The 20,769-nt window shown below is 58.6% G+C and overlaps 3 protein-coding genes across 5 annotated transcripts; all 3 read left to right on the plus strand.

Annotated features, from left to right (window-relative positions):
• The first annotated feature begins 1,987 nt into the window (after window positions 1–1,987).
• Window positions 1,988–7,319, plus strand: AOC3 (amine oxidase copper containing 3). 2 transcript variants are annotated; one of them, XM_064174096.1, is made up of 4 exons: window positions 1,988–3,554; window positions 5,624–5,909; window positions 6,118–6,247; window positions 6,742–7,319. In XM_064174096.1, exons 1-4 carry the CDS (start codon window positions 1,988–1,990, stop codon window positions 7,024–7,026), a joined length of 2,268 nt encoding a protein of 755 aa, XP_064030166.1. In that variant the 3' UTR covers window positions 7,027–7,319. The 2 variants fall into 2 exon arrangements, with proteins under 2 accessions (XP_064030166.1, XP_064030167.1); XM_064174097.1 differs by having other exon boundaries at window positions 5,624–5,827; window positions 6,117–6,247.
• Window positions 7,320–8,385: 1,066 nt separating this feature from the next.
• LOC135191620 (membrane primary amine oxidase-like) lies at window positions 8,386–12,272 on the plus strand. 2 transcript variants are annotated; one of them, XM_064174094.1, is made up of 4 exons: window positions 8,386–9,955; window positions 10,054–10,339; window positions 11,061–11,190; window positions 11,352–12,272. In XM_064174094.1, the coding sequence occupies exons 1-4, from the start codon at window positions 8,386–8,388 to the stop codon at window positions 11,652–11,654; spliced, it is 2,289 nt and encodes a 762-aa protein (XP_064030164.1). In that variant the 3' UTR covers window positions 11,655–12,272. The 2 variants fall into 2 exon arrangements, with proteins under 2 accessions (XP_064030164.1, XP_064030165.1); XM_064174095.1 differs by having other exon boundaries at window positions 10,054–10,259; window positions 11,062–11,190.
• Window positions 12,273–15,768: 3,496 nt separating this feature from the next.
• On the plus strand, window positions 15,769–19,349 carry G6PC1 (glucose-6-phosphatase catalytic subunit 1). The gene is made up of 5 exons (XM_064174120.1): window positions 15,769–16,086; window positions 16,646–16,755; window positions 17,399–17,504; window positions 17,686–17,801; window positions 18,265–19,349. Exons 1-5 carry the CDS (start codon window positions 15,857–15,859, stop codon window positions 18,774–18,776), a joined length of 1,074 nt encoding a protein of 357 aa, XP_064030190.1. The 5' UTR covers window positions 15,769–15,856; the 3' UTR covers window positions 18,777–19,349.
• The last annotated feature ends 1,420 nt before the right edge of the window (window positions 19,350–20,769 follow it).

Here is a 20,769-nt window from a genome sequence, read left to right on the forward strand (position 1 = left end):
AAGTCAAAGCTGAGTGTTCTGCTCTCCCTGTGCTCTAAGGTGAGGTCAAGATGAGCACTGTGCAGGCAGTTCCAGAGCTCCTGCAGCAGCCTGGCTCAGCTGCATGGCTGCGTGTTGCAGCAGGACACATCTGAAATTCCCAGGGGGCAGGAGGTAGGTCCTGGCTCTGCTCAGCCTTGCCGAGGGTAACAGCTCTCCCCTTTTGATGTGAGCCTTAGCAGATGGCATCCATTTCACTGAGGATGCAGAGGGGAGATTTTCTTTCAAGGCTGATCTCAAGGAGTCCTTGAAGCCTTTGTTGACTCCATGGATTCAAAGACTGCCCTGGGAGCCAGCCTGCTTTGCCTAGCTTGAGGCTACTCAGAGGTACCTGCACCTGCCAGGGGAGGCCAGCTGGAAGGCAATGTGAGCAGGGTGTCTCCCAAAACTGTAGCTGCTGTGTCCTGTGTAGCCAAAGCTCTTGTCTCATCCATCCTGTCTCTCCCCATTGCTTGTGTCCATGCCATGGAGTGAGCCTCTCTTCTGGCACAGAGACCACATGGATGGGCTGCTGAAGCCCGGCTGGCACAGCGGCTGGTGGGGCACAGATGACGCGCGTGGCCCTGGCCTGCACAGCTGCAGCCTGGGCTAAAGAGGGCTGAGGCTGCCCTTGGTGGTGAGCATAATGGAAGGTGTCCTATGGCAACGTGGCCTTCTGCCTGCCAGTGTGGTGTCTGGTGAGCACGGCCAGAAGACTGCAGAGGGGCTGGTCCAGGGCAAGATCTGCTTTGAAGGAGGAACTGGAGGCAGTGCTGAGTTTGAAGGGGGGTGTCTTCCACCTGGAAATTTTTACAGGAGAAGGAGGCCAGGGTGAGGTGAGGTGAGGCTGGCAGCAAGAGTGGAAATGTTGGGTTGAATTCCCAGGACTGGTTCTCTTGGATTCCTTGTACTTCTCAGCACCAGCTCAGGGACAGGCAGGGACTGTAGCTGAAGCACTGCATCCTGTCTGCCCCAAGCATCTGCTACATGTCAGGATGGAGCATTGAGCCCTGCTGCCTGAGTGCCTCATTCTGCCAAGCTCTTTCCACAGTGCTGAGACCAGCAGAGGCTTTGGTGGGGTTTGCAGGGGGCCTTTGTCTTAGCCTCTGGTGGAAGTCCTGGGAGTGGCTGGGCACAGCAGTGCAGAAACTGCCCTTGGCTGCCTGCTTGGATGCTACAGACTGGGTTGGTTTTGGCCTTGAGGGAACTTCTCAGGAGCTGCACCTCAGCTTACCTTTGGTTCAGAGGCAGAGGCAAAAGCTGCGTGGTCTTGTTTCAGAGGGCTGTTGGGGGATTACTTAGTTTGTGGCTGTTGAGAGGTGCAAACTGAGAGCTGGTTGTTCACCGCGCGCTGGGGCTGCAGTCCCATCCTGAGCTGTGTCTCTCCATGCCTGCCAAAGTTTTCATGCTCCTACACAGATGGATGTGTTCTCAGCAAAGACTTCCATCATTGGATCATTGAAACATAAAGTAAAAAGTAACTCCAAGCTTGGCATGGAGGTGCCAGGGAGAATGTTTACAAGGAAGCAGCCTGATAAACAAGGAAATTTGGTGAGTTGCAAGGAGGTGGAACTCTGCAGTGCGGCAACAATTCCCAGCTTGTCAGAGCCTCACAGTGGCTCCAGCCCCCTTGGGCTGGCTACAGGAGCTTCGTTTTTACAGGCAGCCTCAGGAAGCTAGTCTGGACTGAAAAAGCAACAGAATGATGTGGAACTTGTCTGAGTCACTGACCCTGCACCTCCACCAGCTCTTTCAGGGCACTACTGTGGAGGAGGACAGGGAAGGCTGCAGTGGAGAGAGGAGAGCTGCCCTTTCTGTTCACCACGAATTTCAGATCTCCTCCCCTAGCCTCTCCCAGTCTTTTGTGCTTTCCCTTCTAATCCATCCAGTGCAGTGTGAACTGACAGAGGCAGCAGCTGGAAACCCTGCTCTGGAAGCTGCTGTGAAAGCCTCTGGCCCAGCAGCCAGCATGAACATGAAAACGGTGCTCGTCCTCCTGGTGCTGGCCTTAGCCACGATCTTTGCTTTAGTCTGTGTGCTGCTGACCAGAGGAAAGGGCCCCAGCACCTGCCAGCACCAGCCGCTGCAAGAGGAGGACAGCGATGGTGGCCAGAGCCTGGTCTTTGCAGACCTGAGCCCCGAGGAGATGGTGCAAGTGGTGCGGTACCTGCGGGGGAGCCTCGGGGTGCAGCTGGTCGATGCCTCGAGGGCGAAGCCCTCCGACAACTGCATCGCCTCCATCGACCTGCAGGTCCCTGCCAAGGCAGAGGTGCTGCGGTTCCTGGATGAGGGGGGGGCTCGTCCCCGCCGGGAGGCCCTGGCTGTGCTCTACTTTGGGAACCAGCCAGAGCCCAACGTGACCGAGTACGTGGTGGGCCCACTGCCCACGCCAGCCTATCACCGGGACGTGACGGTGCAGAGGTACGGGGGGACGGTGCCGTACCACCGCAGGCCGACGCTGGCTGTGGAATACCAGCAGATCACAGAGGTGCTGAGGGGTCAGGTGTTCCCCGCAGCTCCGTCCTTCATGCGTCAGGTCCTGGAGTATGATGGAGCCAACCTGGCAGCCCTGACAGCTGCTCCCCGTGGGTCCCGGTCTGGAGATCGCATCACCTGGTTCGCCTTCTTCCAGAACGTGAGTGGGTTCTTTGTGCACCCGGTGGGGCTGGAGGTGCTGGTGGACCACAGCAGCCTGGACATGTCCCAGTGGGCCGTGAGCAGGGTCTTCTACAACGGACAGTACTACCCGGACATGGTGCAGCTGGAGAGTGCCTATGTGCAGGGTCGCCTCAGCGTGCAGAAGGTGAGGAGGGCGCCGCAGGATGGGGACTTCTCGTCCATGAAGCCCCGAGCGCCCCCGGCTGCACCCTTCCCGCTGCAATTCGAGCCCCAGGGTCCTCGCTACAGCATCAGGAACAACAATGTCCTGTTCCAGGGCTGGAGCTTCGCCTTCGGGATGAGCGTGAGCAGGGGCCTGCGCCTGTTCGACATCCGACACCAGGGGGAGAGGGTTGCTTACGAGATCAGCGTCCAAGAGGCGATGTCGGTGTACGGCTCCAACTGCCCTGCAGGGATGTCTACGAGGTACATGGACGGCAGCTTTGGCATCGGGCGCTACACCTCCCCCTTGGTGCGTGGCGTCGACTGCCCCTATTTAGCCACCTACCTGGATGTGCACTGCCTCACCCACTCCCAGCTCCCCAGAACGATTAAAGGTGCCCTCTGCATCTTTGAGCAGAACCTGGGCTCCCCCCTGAGGCGCCACTACTCCAACTTGCAGTCGCTCTACTACGGGGGGTTGGTCAGCTCTGCTCTGGTCATTCGGTCGATTGCGACTGTGGGCAACTATGACTACGTGTGGGACTTCATCTTCTACCAGAACGGGGCCATTGAAGGCAAGGTCCAGGCCACTGGGTACCCCAGCTCTTCGTTTCTCCACGGGGATGGTCTGAGATATGGCAACAGGGTCTGGGAGCACACGCTGGGTACAATCCATACCCACTCCATCAACTATAAAGTGGACTTGGATGTGGGAGGTAGGTCCAGGTCTTCCTGTAACGTTTGAGCTTATGCTGGTGAACCCTGGAGCTTTTGCCTCCTCCTCTGTCGAATCCTGAGCACCTGACATCAGAACTCTGCTTTTTGACTCTTCCAACCTCTCCTTTCACTGCAGAATTATTTTTCTGTGTGAAAATTAGTTTGTCAGGGTCAAAGAGCTGAAGGCAGTGGAAACTGCCTGAGGCTCTGTGTTCAGCCCAGGGAAGGATGAAAGGTGGCAGCCGCAAGATGTTGGTGTTTCCTTGCTCCTCCTGCTTTGGCAGTGCTGCTATGGGCATGGCCAGGCAGACGGCGTGGCACAGCCCTGTCTGTGGCATCCAAGGTGTGAGCCTGCCCCTACTGGTCGGTGCTCCCTGGGAATGTTCTGTTTGTATCCCGAGCAGGGTAGCTGGGCTGGTGCTGTGCAGGGCTGAGCTTGTGCAGCTTTGTCCTTGTGCCTCTTTTGAGGAATCCTGGTGAGTTGTGTGCTGCCTGCCAGGCTGCAGACAGCAGTGAGTTCTGCTGCTCCTGCAGCCACAGCTCTTTGGCAGCAGATCTCTGCCGAGGGTTATCCGAGTCCAGGAGGCCTGGCAGGCTGAGCAGGTGCTGGCATCCCTCCCGCGACAGGGAAAGAAGCTGAGCCTGAAGGGACAGGGTGGCCAAACCACTCCAGGGACTGCAGGGAAGGTGTGAGAGCTGCCGAGCTGCTAGAGACACAGACTGGCAGCTGTGGGTGTTGCAGCAAATGTTCTGCACTTGCATAGGACCAGGGAGATCGCTGGTAGCAGCAGGCTGTGTCCCTACCAGCCTGAGGAGAAGCTGCAGTAACCTGTGCTGTCCCCTGCCTTGCAGGGAGTGAGCAGAGAACTTCCCACACCAAGCTGCAGCTGACCCCAGTGCAAGCAGTAGGTTCCAGCATGTGTCCTCTCTTGCAGCTCTCTGCGATGTGGTGGTTTTGTGTGGCCTTACAAGGTGCCGTTGCTGCCACCACGGCTGAAAGCAGGGCTTAGTACTGTGTCCCTGCCTGCCGGCACGGCTCACACCGCAGCTGAAACCAGGGCTTAGTACTGTGTCCCTGCCTGCCGGCACGGCTCACACCACAGCTGAAAGCAGGGCTAGGACTGTGTCCCTGCCTGCCGGCACGGCTCACACCACAGCTGAAAGCAGGGCTAGGACTGTGTCCCTGCCTGCCGGCACGGCTCAGATATGTACTGAAGTAAAGTTCCTGCTTGATGGCAGAGTCCTTTTCTGAGTCTTCCCTTACCATTCCATACCCCAAGTCTGCTGACATTGCATTTGCTGCATGCTCCTGCCTTTTCTTTGGTTAAAGAATCCCTAGTTTCCTTTGCATCAGAATTCACAAACCGAAGCCTGTTCCTTGTGCCTTTGGGGGGTGTTTTGAGCATCGAGGTGAAAATGAGGGGTTGCAAAGCTGTAGGAAGTGGGAAGAGGCAGATGGAGTCAGACTGTCCCTGATGTTGCTGCAAGGGCAGGGAAAGAAATGAGCACAGCAGCAGTTGCTGGGCATGGATCTTCTTCCCTGGGGCTCTGCTCCTGGCCTCAATAGCAGCCCCACAGCTCAGACCCAGAGTGGCTGCAGGTTCAGCTCTGAAATGTCCTTTTCACAAGCTGGAAACCTGCATGGAGCTGAGGGAAGTGGAGTGCAGGAGGACATCATGGCACAGGCTTAGTCCAGGATGGACAGCAGGTGCCACACACCAGTCCCCTGTTCCATCAAGAGCTTTTGGGCAGCTTCTTGCCATCTTGTCCCTAGACCAATTTGCTCTTGTGCCCTTCCTGTTGTTCTGACATCCCCGGCTCATGACTCTGCTTTGTGTTGCTCCAAGTCTGGGCTGTTCCTGGTGGCTTCTAGCTCTCTTCCAGCTCTGGTGCCAATGAGCACAAACAGTGCTGGACTTTCAGGAGCTTCAGTTGCAGACAGGATCTGGTGCTCAGAGTCCAGGATGTAGGAAGGGAGGATGGGGAGAGCAAGCTCTGGCCACAGTGATGTCTGTGTGGAACAGAGGTCTGGGAGACACTCCTCAGTGACTTGACTTTTGCTTTGCAGGAGTGAAAAACTCCCTGGTGGCCCATGACATGGTGTTTGAGATGACACAGGCTCCCTGGAACCCAGAGCAGCAGATAGAGCGACCACGACTCACCAAGAAAGTGCTGGACACAGAGGACCAGGCTGCCTTCCGGCTGCAGTCCAAGTTGCCCAGATACCTCTACTTCGCTGCCAACAGCAAAAACAAGTGGGGCCACCAGCGTGGTTACAGGATCCAGATCTCCAGTTTTGCAGGGGACCATATCCCTGAAGCCAGCTCCATGGAGAGGGCCATCAGCTGGGCAAGGTTAGGCTGCTCTGACTGGGACAGCAGCTTCTCAGAGAAGGGGTCCTGCCCTGCCGGCAGGTGATCCTTGATGGGGAGGCACAGGGCAAACACTCTCCTGGGCAGGGGTTGCTCCATAGGAGGAGGTTTGTGCTCTGCAGACTGGGCAGATGGCTTTTAGCTCTGCCCTGCCCCAGGGGGCTGCTCCTGTCTCTTTTCTTGTCCTCAGGTACCAGCTGGCTGTCACCCGGCGGAAGGAGGAGGAGCCCACCAGCACCAGCATCTACAACCAGAACGACCCCTGGACACCCACCGTTGCCTTCACAGACTTCATCAACAATGAGACCATCACTGATGAGGTGGGTTGGGCTCCCCTGGGCTGAAGCTGTAATACCCAGCCCTGGGCTGAGTGGCAGCCCCAGAGTGGCCCTGGCACAGCCTGCAGGACAGCAGGCTCAGCTGGCCAAGCAGCACCCTCGGGTATGAGGGAAGGGAGTTTGAGCACCCCCTCTCCTGTGCCTACTTGGTGTCTTGGTCAGAGGGAGGAGCAGGAGCTTGTTTCTCCCTTTGGAGAAATGCTGGAAAACCTCAGGAAGATGTTTGCAAGGTCAGAGCTTGGCTGTGGGGGTCAGAGCAGTGGCTGGGTGACCTCTATGGCTGTGGCTGCAAGCAGGTCTTTGAGGAAGGGAGGGGATCGTTCCTGGGAAGGGAGAGCTCAGCATGTGGGGATGTGACTGGGCTGGTGCAGTGGAGGTCCCATTCTGCTCTCCTGTAACTCCTGTGGCCTCTGAGCAGATTTCAATCACTGCAGGCTTCTGAAATGGCCACGGTTTTGTTGCTCTTCCCTGCCCAGGACTTGGTTGCTTGGATAACTACTGGTTTCCTTCACATCCCACATTCTGAGGACATTCCCAACACGGTGACAGTGGGAAACTCGGTTGGCTTCCTCTTGAGACCTTACAACTACTATGACCTGGACCCTTCCATCTACTCACATGATGGGGTGTTTTTCACCAGCAAGCAGGACCCCACAGCGTGTGACACCAACCCCATTGCCTGCCTGCCTGCAGCTGCCTCCTGCCTGCCCAACCTCCCTCCGTTCACCTACGATGGCTTCCGAAACACCAGCAGGCTGTGAGGGGAGTGCTGGAGGCACGGTGGAAGCAGGGAGCCTCTCCTGCCTCAGGGGTTTGGGTTTAGTGAGGGTGTCTCAAGTTCCAGCTGTGCAAGGACTTCACTTCTTATCTTGCTTCAACATAGTGCTCTTTAAAAAGGAAGCATAATCTTCCTGGCATAGTGCCAGACAGGAGTCTGCATTATCTCTGTTAATTGCTGAGTTCGAGTCTGCTGCAGGAGGAGAGTGAGGAGAAAACCCTGTTCCCCTGCAAGAGCTGTGTAGTGCCTCTCTCAGGTTAAAGACAAGAGAATGGTTCTGGCCCAGTGTTTTCTTGAGTGTCTCATTCTTGCCACCCACACCAGCATCTGCTGGCAAGGGTGCTGGGTCTCTACTGCCTTTCCTGCACCCCAAAACCAGCCCAGCAGCAAGCCTCTGGGCACCCAAGTGGACATGGGGATCCTGCGGTGCTGGAGGAAGGACCAAGGTGAGCACCGGCACCAGGCTCTGCAGGTGCCTGGGCTGGGATCTGCCTGGGCTGCACATCTTGGGCACTTGCTGGCTGCAGGAGGAGACTGGAGGGACTATTACAGGGTTGAGTTGTGCTGCCTGCAAGGATCCCCCTGGGCTAACCTTCTGGAACCTCAACCACATGGACTGACCCTGTGCTGGCTATGCTCACACAAGAGCCAGCCCAGCTCCAAGCTAGTGCCAGGGTGTGGGAGCTGTATGGCCAGGCCAGGATGCTGGGTGGGCTCTGAGGCTTCTCACACCCCTATCTGTGCCAGAACATAGCTCAGGATGAGGGAGTACCTTTGAGGGAATGACAAATGGCTGTCCCCTCCCTCCCTCCTGGCTGCCTTTCCACACACAGGGCCAGCAGCAGCAGCAAGCCAGCCATGCTGCAATGTCCCTGCACAGGCTAGAGAGGAGCTGCGGGTGGAGCCCTGGTGGTGTGCTTAGCAGAGGAGGAAGGTTGTCCTTGTGGTCTCGGCAGCCTGCCTGTGTCCGTGGGGTTAAGAGAGGGAAGTAAAGAGAGATGCACTTATTTCCCACGAATGGGTGAATGCTCCTCTCCGAGGCCTGCAGTGCAGCCTGTGGGATGAGGGTAAGGACAGAGGCAGCAGTACAGAGTTAACAAAGTGTTGACCCTCTGGGGAGGCAGAGCAAAGCTGCCTTTTATGGTTGCCAGCACATCCTGAGCACGTCTGAGAACATCTCCTTACGCCTGCCCTGCGAGCTCCTCTGGGTAGCTCCCTGTAGAAAAAACGGGGAAAAACCAAAGGCAGCCAAACCCAACCCCTTCAGCAGCTTGCTGGGAGGCTTCCGCAGCTGCAAACCCGCCCTCCCTGAGCACAGGAGCTCCCCAGTGCCTCGGCAGGCATGAACGTGAAAACGGTGCTCGTCCTCCTGGTGCTGGCCTTAGCCACGATCTTTGCTTTGGTCTGTGTGCTGCTGACCAGAGGAAAGGGCCCCAGCACCTGCCAGCACCAGCCACTGCAAGAGGAGGACAGCGATGGTGGCCAGAGCCTGGTCTTTGCAGACCTGAGCCCCGAGGAGATGGTGCAAGTGGTGCGGTACCTGCGGGGGAGCCTCGGGGTGCAGCTGGTCGATGCCTCGAGGGCGAAGCCCTCCGACAACTGCATCGCCTCCATCGACCTGCAGGTCCCTGCCAAGGCAGAGGTGCTGCGGTTCCTGGATGAGGGGGGGGCTCGTCCCCGCCGGGAGGCCCTGGCTGTGCTCTACTTTGGGAACCAGCCAGAGCCCAACGTGACTGAGTACGTGGTGGGCCCACTGCCCACGCCAGCCTATCACCGGGACGTGACGGTGCAGAGGTACGGGGGGACGGTGCCGTACCACCGCAGGCCCGTTACTGGCAAGGAGTACATGGACATCAATGCCCATATCCAGCAGGAGCTGAGGAAGGCTCCAAGATTCCTCGCTGCATGCTGTGACTCTGATGGCACTGACCTGGCCATCCTCACTACGGCCCCACGCGGTTTCAAGTCTGGTGACCGTGCAACCTGGTTTGTGCTCTTCCAGAACATGCCTGGCACTGGGTACTATCTGTCACCAGTGGGGCTGGAGGTGCTGGTGGACCACAGCAGCCTGGACATCTCCCAGTGGGCTGTGAGCAGGGTCTTCTACAATGGACAGTACTTGGCTGACGCAGGGGCTCTGGAGGATGCATTTGTGCGTGGCTTGCTGGAGGTCATCAGGTTGGAGAAGCCTCAGGCTGAAGCAGTGCTGGGCTCAATGAGACCCCGACAGCCACCAGGGTCACCAGCTCCACTGCAGTTTGAGCCCCAGGGTCCCCGCTACAGTGTGAGAGACAACCGTGTCACCTTCCAGGGCTGGAGCATCGCCTTTGGCATGAACCCAAACTCTGGTCCACGCCTCTTTGACATCAGGTACCGTGGGAAGAGGATTGTCTATGAGCTGAGTCTGCAGGAAGCTTTAGCCTTGTATGGCTCCAACTGCCCTGGGAGCATGTCGACTCGGTACCTCGATGGCAGCTTTGGCATCGGCCGCTTTGCCTATGAGCTTGTCCGAGGCCTCGACTGTCCCTACTCAGCCACCTATGTGGACCGACACTATCTGGTGGAGTCAGAGAGCCCCAAAACCAACCAAAACTCCCTCTGCATTTTTGAGCACGATGCTGCCATTCCCCTCCGGCGCCACTTCTCCGACTCGCAGTCCCTGTACTACGGCGGGCTGCGGAGGAACGTGCTGGTGATCCGCACCATCTCCACCCTCATCAACTACGACTACATCTGGGACTTCATGTTCCACAGCAGTGGGGCCGTGGAGGTCCGAGTGCATGCCACTGGCTACATCAGCTCCTCCTTCCTCCATGGCCAAGGCACTGACTATGGAAACCGAGTTGGGCCCCACACGCTGGGGACAATGCATCTCCACCACATCCACTACAAGGTGGACCTGGACGTCGACGGTAGGTCTGGGCAGCTTTGTGTGTAGCTGTGGTTCACTGTGGCTTGTGGCTCTGCTAGGGGCATGGAGCTGGAGAGGATTTTCCCTTCTGTTTCACAGGGCAGATGAACTCCCTGGAGACCCAGGACATGGAGTACGAGCTCGTGCAAGATCCCTGGAGCCAGCAGAACAGCATGGAGCGGCTGTACCTCCGCAGGGGCAGGCTGCAGACGGAGGACGAGGCGGCGTTCCCACTCGGCGCTCCCATGCCTCGCTACCTCTCCTTCGCCAGCCCTAACCTCAACAGGTGGGGCCATCCACGCAGCTACCGCATCCAAATCGCCAGCTTGGCCGGGAAGCACCTGCCCACCAGCAGCCCCATGGAGAGGGCCATCAGCTGGGGCAGGTGAGTGCCAGGGCTGGGGCACAAGCAGCCCCTACCCTCCCTCTCTGCCACCGTGTTCCCAGCTGCTTCCAGTGGAGGAGAGGCTGCTGTTTCCCAGCTGGCCCCTGCTGCAGGGATGCAGGGAAGGGTTAAGCAGTAATTGTGCTGTTTTTTTTGGCTCTGAACATCCCTTGAGAAGTTGCTCAATGAGTCCTGCTCACAGCAGTTCACAGGCAGGGATCTGACTCCAGATAAGGTTCACTTAGAGCAGTTGGGTGTGAGTGTAGCCAGGCTGTAGGACAAACTCCCAGCGGAAGCAGTGGCATCTTCAGGGCTCGACATCTTCATGTGAGGACAGGAAGTCTTCTGGAAAATGCTTGGGATAAGCACAAACTGCTCCCTGCTGGGGTGGGATCTGATGGCTCACATCTGGGGGTGGCTGCAGGAGTTAACTGTGGCTGTGGCTGAAGCGTTGTGCAGCAAGCAGCAGTGTCCACGCCTGGACACGTTCCTGCTTCTTGGCCATGCTGGAGCAGTGCTGGGCATGCTCATGATCCCAAAGGTGCTGGGGCTGCTGCCTGGTGCTGCCACACTGGTCCCTGCCAGCCCTTTTCCTTCCTGACCCAGGGTGGATCAGGTCACCTGGCAAGTCCCGTTTGCCAGTGCATGTCCCAGTAGTGATGCTGTGGCTGTCCTGCCCTGTGCTAGCATGAACAAGCCCCTCTGCTCCCGGTGCTGGCAGGTACCAGCTGGCTGTTACCCAGAGGAAGGAGGAGGAGCCCTCCAGCACCAGCATCTACAACCAGAATGACCCCTGGACACCCACTGTTGCCTTCGCTGACTTCATCAACAATGAGACCATCACCAACGAGGTGAGCAGCACTCCCCTGGGCAGAGAGGAGCAGAGCACTGCAGACATGGCTCCAACTCCTGCTCCAGCCAGAGGCTTCACCTGTCCAGCCAAACTGGGTGGCTGCTGGGCTGGAAGGGTCCTGCTCAGCCTGACAGGGTTCCTGGCTCCCCTTCTGCCCAGGATTTGGTTGCCTGGATCTCTGTGGGGTTTCTGCATGTCCCCCATGCCGAAGATGTCCCCAACACAGTGACCGTTGGCAACAGCGTCGGCTTCTTCCTGAGGCCCTACAACTACTTTGATGAAGATCCCTCGGTGGACTCGCCTGATGGGGTCTACTTCAGCAGTGAGCAGGACTCTGGAGTGTGTGGGACCAACCCCCTCGCCTGCTTGTCCCTCACTGCTGTTTGTGCCCCCCACCTGCCCCCATTCCGCTATAAGGGCTTCCTTAACCTCAGCCTGGCACCACTGCCTGGAGAGCTCTGACGGTGGCTGGGGATGCCACCACCCTGTCCCCACCAGCGCAGGCAGTCCATGCCAGCTACTGGCTGCGTGCTGAGAGGGGCTCTGCTGCCACAGCAGGACCTGCTCTCCGCAGGGCTGGGATACCTGGTGCTCAGGCTCAGGTCTTTGGAAGAGCTCAGTTCTCGTTTCAGCACTGTGATGCTACTGAAGGATGCAAACCCTCTGAAAAACAGCCTCTAGGAAAGATGTTTCGAGACTTCATCCAGGATGCCACCCAGACTGCTGTGGGGCGCTCATGGCTGCTCTCCTTCTCTGGAACCAGGGTTCCTGCCACCTCCCTGAGGTAGGTTTGTGCACCCAGAGTCTTGGTGCTGGCCACTGCCAAAGTCAATGCCAAGGTTTTGTCAAGGATGGTGGGCACAGGCAGCTGTGGCCCAGCCTCAGCCCAGTGGGAGGCAGCAGCTCCAGATGCCTGAGACGTCCACCTCTACTCATGGCTGCTGCTGGATCCAAGCCCTGGGGACCCGGAGCCTGCGGGAGCAGCACAGTGCACAGCTGTGGGACAGGCACTCCTCGGGCTGAGCTGCCTCATCTTCACCTTTCCCCAATAAACAGGCACTCAGGTGCTTTTTCTGACCAGACTGTTGCTTGGCTTGTGGGTGCTGCTGCAGCTCCTGTAGCCACTGGCAGAGCCCTGGCACTGCTGGTGCTGTGGGGCAGTTCAAGGGCCCCAGAGCTAGGGGCAGCACCCAGCACGGCTGCATGAGCGTGCACTGGCCATGCCCTGGCTCTTGGACCCTGGTGTTGGCAGGAGGCTCCTGCTGGGGAATGTGGGACAAACAAAGGAGTTAATAAGTAACGGCCACACCGAGCTGCACTAATTGGCTCTGGCCTTGGCTGCTGCCCGGTCCACTCAGCCCTCACTGGCATCAAGACCCTTGTACCTGCACCCCCAGCTGCGTGCAGAGCCCTGAGTTGCAGAATCTCACAGCCTCCAGAGCTCACCCTTGCTGTGCCAGGATGGGCTCTGGGGACACTGAGGGGCTTGGTGAGGTTGGTCCAGCTCCATCTTTGTGGCCTGGCCCCAGCATGTGGCTGCAGACACCGAGTGCTGGATGACATGTCCCTGGAGGCATGATTAGCATCCCGCAGCTTTGACCCCTCACCTTGTGGATCAGGTCTGCCCAGGGCCGTGTTGGAACAGACTTAGGACTCCCCAGTGCTGGCATTACGGCACCTTGGGAGCCAGCTTGGCTCACTGTAGCATAGGGAATGGATTTTGGGCAGGAGTGGGCAGCCTGGGGATGTGGATCACTGTGACTTTGCAATTGTCCTTGTGTGCCCTGGGCTGACAGTGGGGGCTGTTACCTGGCATCACTTCTCAGGCTCTGGGGCAGTAGTTGGGATGCTCCCTGTGTGGCCACAGCCAGATGGCTTCCTGCCCTGCATTGCATGCCCATGTGTTTGCCAGTGCTGCCTGGACTCTGCCTGTGTGCTGACACAGGTGCCATCAGATGTGCTTCTGTGCTGGCAGGGGCACAGCTCTCTGCACACTGCCCAGCCCCTGCAGCACACTGGGAACATTCTGGATGAAACCCTGGCAGCATGTGCAGCATGCTTTGTTACAGCACCTATGTGCCCTGCACCTCCCATTGTCACATCTGGTGCCTTGGGAATTGTAGGGCCATCACGTCCCAGACTGAGCCCAGGCACACAGCCCCTGGCTGCTAGCTGATCCTGGGCTCTCTGCACAGACCCTGATCTTCCCTTCCTGCCCTGGGAAAGCTGTCCCAGACAGTTTGCAGTGCACAGTTGCCTGCTGCAGGGCAGGAGGAGGTGGTTGCTCCTGTCTCGTTTCCTGGCCTCTCCCTCCTCTGGCCTCAGTTTTCCTGCAGTGATTATAAGGGGACTGCAGGATGTTAATCCTCATCCTCCAACACCTTTTGCCCCCATTTTCTGCTGAAAAGTCTCATGGGGACAGTTAATTGCTGACTATTTCAAAATGTTTTTGAGGAGGGAGCCAAGCCTGTTGCATTCCTTCATGCCGGCCAAAGCCACTCTCGGTTGAGGATCCTGGGAATGAACTGCTGGGGAATTTGTTTTGCAAGAAGCATTCAATTTACGTGCAAAGTTCTACTTTGTTGGGGTTATTTTGTACACTGGGAGCTGAGTTTGGGAGCTGGGATGCCTGGATGCATCTCCCCGGGGCTCGGCAAGGCAGAGCTGAGAGGGATGCAGAGGAGCAGCCCTTGGCAGGGACGTGGCCATAGCCAGGGCTGCTCCTGCAGAGCTTACAGCACTCCTGTCCCAGGCTCTCCACCTTCTTTCGTGCGTGTTTCCAGTTCACTGGCACAGCAGGGAAGTTGCTGCTCAGCAGGACCAGCCTGAGCCTCTGCAGCTGCCTCCCCTCACATGCAGTGCGAGGCATGGAGTTCCTAGAGTCACAGAATGGCTTGGGTTGAGTGGAACTTGTTCAAGTCTCTGGCCCAATCCCCCTGCAGTGAGCAGGGACAAGGATGCTGAGCACAGAGTCAGGCTTTGGCTGTGCTCACGTTTGCCTTTGCCCAGGAGAAGCAGTGAGGCGGCCGGGAGGGATCTCCCCTGCCACCTGACGGACAGCTCCTTGGGGACGAGGACGAGCTGCCTGCAGAGCTCGCGAATGGCGGCTCTGCGGTGCCAAATCTGTCCTGGCAGCCCCAGCCTTGCCAGGCAGACGGAGGCAGATCTCAGACTGCCCAACGGCCAGCAGAGCACAAGCAGCTGCGGGAAGCAGCTGCGGGAAGCATCTCCTTTCTCGGTCCGGCAGCTCCAGTCGCTCTCCAGGCTGTATCCAGGAGGGAGGTTTCCCGTGGTTTTCCCTGTCAGCCCCTGTGGCTCCTCAGGCTAGGCACAGGCAAGAGGCGGGATGCTGCCCGCAGATGCCACAGAGCCCGCTGCTGGGGGCAGAACTCGGCGCTGGACGCGACCTCTGCCTGCTCTGCACCGTGGCAAGCCGCGCAAGGGTTCAAGGATCCTGACCTGAACTTTCTCGAGGAGGGAGATAAGTGATGCATTTTCACTGGCTGCTAATCATTAACGCCCCTGCCTGCTCCTCCTCTAGCAGAGCCCGTTTGGCTGTGGCAGACTCCGGCTGTACACCGTGTGCCAGTGCCTCTGCCAGTGCCGCCGGGCTGCGAGCCCACACGCCAGCAGCGTGACAGCCGCCAGAGCCGGGGAAGGCGATTTCTGCTGCCAGGCTAACCTCGTGTCCTCGGGCTCCTGGAAAGGTTCGCTGTGGCACTCGTTCACTGTAACCTCCAGAGGAGGAATGGAAAGACAAAGTTGTGGTGCTGGCATTGCTGCCAGCAACAGTACATGGCTGGGGAGGAGACAGGCCACGGGCAGAGACCTGGCACCAGGACCAACAGTGTACTCAGCTTCATCCCTGTCTTAGAGGGCAGTTTGGTGCAGGAAGAGGGTTGACCAGGGCAGCTGTGCTAGAAAGAGTGTCTTCTCTTGCTGGGACCTCATTTGTAAAGGTCCTTTTACCCCACACCAGAGAAAAACATTGCTGGCAGCCAGCAGCTCCCCAAGCTCCTGTCTGAGGCTGCAGGAAGCTCCAGAAATTACTTGGAAAGTTTCCCACTGCTCAGAGTCCTGATTAAATCAGCCTGGTGAATGCCCTGGCAGCAGGGTGGTTTTTCATCAGCTGGAGGTCACAGTGGATGAGGGAGTAGTGGCAGCCAGCCCCAGCCACCAGGCACAACCCAGCTCACATTCTTGGGCATCCCTGTGATGCTCTGGAGGTGTTTGGGGTGATGTAGAGGCATGGTAGAAATGTTACAGCTCAGGGCTGCAGCAGCTCCACTGCTCACACTGCTTGAACCTCCTCCCAGCAGCGGAGCAAACACTGGGGTGCAGTAGGAGCAGGGGCTGCAGGAGCCCCCCCCAGGAGAGGCAGCCCTGGCACACTGCAGGGAAGGGTTAAGGAGCTGGTGCCAGAGCACCCACACTGCACGTGCTCTCGTAGCCTGTTTCTCCCTTTTACGTAAGTTGTTCCAAACATGTTTGTAACACCCCTTGGTGATGCACCTTTGGCAAAAAGTGGTTTTGGGTCCAAAGATCAGTGCTGGGACAAGCAACCTGCCTGTAGCAAACAAGAGCCTGCAGCGTATAAAACCCTGCTGGCGCGGCAGGGCGTGGGGCAGCCTGAGCCGCACCGCGGGCAGCGGCTGACGAGGAGGATGGAGTCCAGCATGAACCTTCTGCACAATGCAGGCATCGAGGCCACACACTGGCTGCAGGAGCACTTCCAAGGATCCCAGGACTGGTTCCTCTTCATCTCCTTTGCTGCTGACCTCAGGAACACTTTCTTCATCCTCTTCCCCATCTGGTTCCACTGCAGCGAGTTGGTGGGCATCAGGCTCATCTGGGTGGCCGTGATCGGTGACTGGCTCAACCTCGTCTTCAAGTGGTGAGTGGCTCTGTGCTGCAGCTCCCTAGGGGCCAGTGGCATGGCTGGATTAGCATGGGCTAGATGTGTGCCCTCAGCCTTCACCAGAGTTCAGCTCTCAGCACAGAGCCCCTCATCACAGGGAACCTCAGGGAAGTCCTGACACAGCTCTGATCTGTGGGACCTGGCTTTGGTGCTCCTTTGAGCTCTCCAGTGAGCATTTCCTGTGGCTAAGCCAGGACAGGGCCAGCAACTTCCTTCCCACAGCCAGTGGTGCTGCATTGCCAACACAGAGCAGGACATGGTGGGGAGCACACGAGGGACCCAGCCATGAGGCAACCTCACTGGCAGCATCAGTTCTACCATGGGGCTGATCCACTCTGGCATCACAACCTGGCAGGATTTGGTGCCAGCCAGTAGCTGTGGGTGCTGTCCCTGGATGCTATGTCTGTTGGGATGCCTTGGATTGCTTATGGGTCCTTTGCCTCTTCCAGCTTCCAGGCCAGAGCAGGAACCACAGCCGTGCCCACCCACTCGGTTGCCCAGTACCCCTGCAGTCCCTGTTCTTCTTTCTTTTCAGGATCCTCTTTGGGGAGAGACCCTACTGGTGGGTCCATGAAACAGATTATTACAGCAACACCTCGGCTCCACCCATCCAGCAGTTCCCGCTTACCTGCGAGACCGGCCCCGGTAGGGTTCCCCAGCCCTCTCAGCGTCAGCAGGGACTTGCACAAGGGGTTCTGCACACGAGGTCCCCACTCCATGTCCCAGACCCTGCAGAGGGGGCACCGTTATCAGCAGGCTGCAGCATTGGCTCCCACTGCAGTCCTAGGGACACAGGCAGCAGGTGGAGGCAGGGCAGCCGCTGCACAGAGCAGACCTTGACCCTCCGTGCAGACGTGGCAGTTCACCACAAACCCCTGCCCGTGCTCAGCCAGTCTTGGCCCTTGCCGGGGACATGCCCTGCCCTCCAGCCCCAGATGTGGGCAGCTGCTCCGTGGGGAAGGGGCTTTCCTCTTTCTGGAGCAGTTCCGTCTGTACTTTGCCCACGGCTTTCCGCAGGAGTCAGGGAAGGGCTGCAAGCGGCTGGGGATGATCAGAGCCTTCAGCCCAGCCCAGCCTGGCAGATGAGCCAGGGCCGTGCTCTTGCACTGCCCTGCCATGCTGTCCTCTGCTCGGCATCGCCTGCGCCCCGGGACAGGGCTGGGTGTCTTTCATAGAGGTGGCACTGCAGATCCCTGGGACCTGGGCTGCTGCCTGGGAGCTCTCCAGGGATGAGTGCACAGCAGGCTCTGAAGGGGGGCACCTGACATGGGGCTCTCTTCTCAATCAGGGAGCCCCTCTGGCCATGCCATGGGTGCAGCAGGCGTGTACTACGTGATGGTGACAGCCCTCCTCTCAATTGCCATGAAAAAGCAGCCGAGGACATTCAAATACTGGTAAGCTGTGTGCCAAAATGATCTGTGCTGGGCAGAGACTCCTCTGGTGCTGGTGGGTGCAAAGCCAAGCCCACTGACGCACAGCCAGGCTGTGGCACCACAGGTGGGGAGCACATGAGGATGCTCTGGGCAGGTGGTAACAGCTGGCCCCGACACTGACATGGCTGCCTGTCCCTCACAGGGTGTTCTGGGCAGTGCTTTGGGCAGGCTTCTGGGCAGTTCAAGTCTGTGTCTGCCTGTCCCGAGTCTTCATTGCTGCCCACTTCCCCCACCAGGTCATCGCAGGAGTCATTTCAGGTGAGTGCACTGGACCCCCCCTAGCCCCTTCTCTGGGCACTGCCTGATGGCCACGTGTGGGGTTGTGATGCAGAGCTGCCTCCATGGCTCCATATTACTCTCCTCCAGGATGTGCCTTTCTCCCTGCCCTATTGAGGCATGCATCCCAGCTGGGCAGGCAGGACACTGCCAGCTCTGTTTGGATCTGAGGGATGGTGAATGTGGCCTGATGGCAGAGACAGGGCAGGCTTGGGGTGTGAAAGGGTCATCACTGGGCAAGGGAGCAGAATTGTCTGCAATGGGGCACAGAGGTGGCCACTGTGGCAATTGGCAATGTGCAGGAGCACCTGGCAGCCCTTGGCACAAATCTTCCCCACCCTGGAATGCCGACGGCTGTGTACTCTGCCTGGCCCCCCCCCCACCCACCGCAGCAGCGACCACTCACTGATCAGTGCTGCCTCCTCTCCTGCTTTGTCACCGGCAGGGATGGCCGTGGCCAAGACCTTCCAGCACATCCACTTCATCTACAACGCCAGCCTCCGCCAGTACCTGGGCATCACCTTCTTCCTCTTTAGCTTTGCCCTGGGATTCTACCTGCTGCTCCGGGCGGTTGGAGTGGACCTCCTCTGGACTCTGGAGAAGGCGCAAAGGTGGTGTGCCCACCCCGAGTGGGTCCACATTGACACCACCCCCTTTGCCAGTCTCCTCCGAAATCTGGGCATCCTCTTTGGGCTGGGGCTGGCCCTCAATTCCCACATGTACCTGGAGAGCTGCCGGGGGAAGCAGGGACAGCAGCTGCCCTTCCGCCTGGGCTGCATCATCACCTCCCTTCTCATCCTGCACCTCTTTGACGCCTTCAAGCCGCCCTCCCACATGCAACTGCTCTTCTACGTCCTCTCCTTCTGCAAGAGCGCAGCCGTGCCGCTGGCCACCGTCGGCCTTATCCCCTACTGCATCTCCCAGCTCACGGCCACACAGGACAAGAAGTCTGTGTAGGGACATCCCCGCAGGTAACAGTGCAGCTGCCCTGGTGCTGAGCTCGGGGGCAGTCACTGGACCACTGCACAGGGACCGTTCGCTCCCTGTCAATCTGCACAGACTGAGCCTGCATCAGGAGCAGCTGCGGGGCTGGACTGGCAGCGCCGGGGGGACGGCTCCCACTGCACCGACCCGCACCACCAGTTACAGACTTGTGCAGTCTGCGGCCAGCTGATGGCACAGCGAGCCCTGAGCCCCCAGGGCTCTCCTGCTGCGTTTCCTGTGCCCACGGGTGAGGGTCATTGGCCTGGAACTGGGTAGCAGCAGAGGGAAGGCTCTGTGCTCTCCTGCAGCTCATGGGGACATGCCACCTCCCTGCCACAGGCTGGAGATGACATCATCGGGAGAAGGCTGCTGCCCTGTGGGTGCTCAGGGTCTGCTAGCGAGGGCTCTGCCCCAGCAAGGGGCTGGTGGGAAGCCCTGGCCCTGAGGTGTTCGGGCAGCATGTGGCACAGGCGTGCCCGTGGGCGTGCAGACACACCACCAGCGTGGGTGCAGACACCTGCCATTAAAGCTGCAGGCGTGTTTAGAGTGGTGACTGGGCACTGCTGGGGCGGGGGGGGGGGATCAGCTCTCGGGTGCAGAGCCTGCTGTGGAAGGAAGGACACCTTCCCTGCCGCTGCCTGCAAAGCATGGGCAAAAAGTTGGCAGGGGTAGTGCCAGAGTTCCCTGGGCCTTGCCACCTATCACCCTTGTGTGCCACTGGACACAGCAGCAGAGCAGAGTGGACAAGCTGCTTTTTGTGCTGTTTGCCCAGGGTTTCTGGGTGCACTTTGTGCCAGGAACAGACACTGGCATCACCTCGCTGCTCATTGAGACAGGCTCAGCTCTGGGAACGAGCACTTTGCCTGGGGCTGTGCCAGCACCCAGACTGTGGGGACGACGCTGCTGTGGGGCTGGTGGCTGCACTGTGGGGCTTGTCAAGGCCCCACTGCCCAGCCTCCAGGCTCTGCTCACCCCAGCGCTAGGTCTGCTCAGGGCGCAGGAAGCAGCTGCGTCGCTGCGGGGCCCTGCTGTCTGCTCAGCTCTCGAGGGCCTCCTGCCTTGGCGCTCGTTAGCAGGCAGCCAGCTGCGGGCTGGTCCTGATGACTTCAAACACTCACAGGCTGCAATTAACTCAGTCAGTAAACAGCCTCTTAGTTTCAGACACAAAGGTGCAAACACCTTCTTCCTGCTAGACCACTTCTGCATGTGCAGTATCCCCCTGGTTCCTGCAGCATCTACCCCAGACCCAGCTGTAAGCACCAGTGGTGGCCTCTGCTGTGGACACCTCAGGAATGCCAACTGCCTTGCCCAGACCTTGCAGTGCCTTTGGGAGGTGGTGGCCAGCAGAGCTGTGGTGATATCTATTGCCTTGCTGTGGCTTGGCTGGGCCTTTACCCAGCACAGCAGCTGCATGCAGGCTCTGTAGCCCCTGCCAGCCCACAGATGGGAGCCCTCCTGCTACTCAAACACTCTGAGCCAGCAAGGGAGAGGTTACCTTTCTTCTGACCAAACTGCACCACCAACCTCCCTGTGCTAATACCCAGCCATGTTAAAAGTCCTTCCGCAGCAAAGCTCTGGGCCAAATTCTCTGTGCAAAGCTTATTCAGACCAGAGGGCTGGGAGCAGGCACTATTGGATGGTGGAAGCAGCAGCAGGAATGGGTGGCACAGCTGTGACCCAGTAACTGGCTGCTACTCCCCAAGAGCTGGTGAAGGTCTCTGGGTTGAACCATGTCAGCCACATGAGAAACACTGTGCTGGGGTCACTGCTGCCCTGTGTTCATGACAAGCCTCCCTAGGACAGAGGTTTCTTTTCTTCCCTTTCTATTACCAACATCTGAACAAACAACTCCTGCCCTTTCTAGCAAGCAAGAGGAAAAGTGCTCCCAAGTACCCACAGTGATGTCCCCACGGTGGCTCCACAGCGCCCTTTAGGTTCTGCAGCTGAGACTGCAACAGCTCCAGGC

This window comes from Pogoniulus pusillus, chromosome 40 (assembly GCF_015220805.1).
Source record: "Pogoniulus pusillus isolate bPogPus1 chromosome 40, bPogPus1.pri, whole genome shotgun sequence".
NCBI lineage: Eukaryota > Metazoa > Chordata > Aves > Piciformes > Lybiidae > Pogoniulus > Pogoniulus pusillus.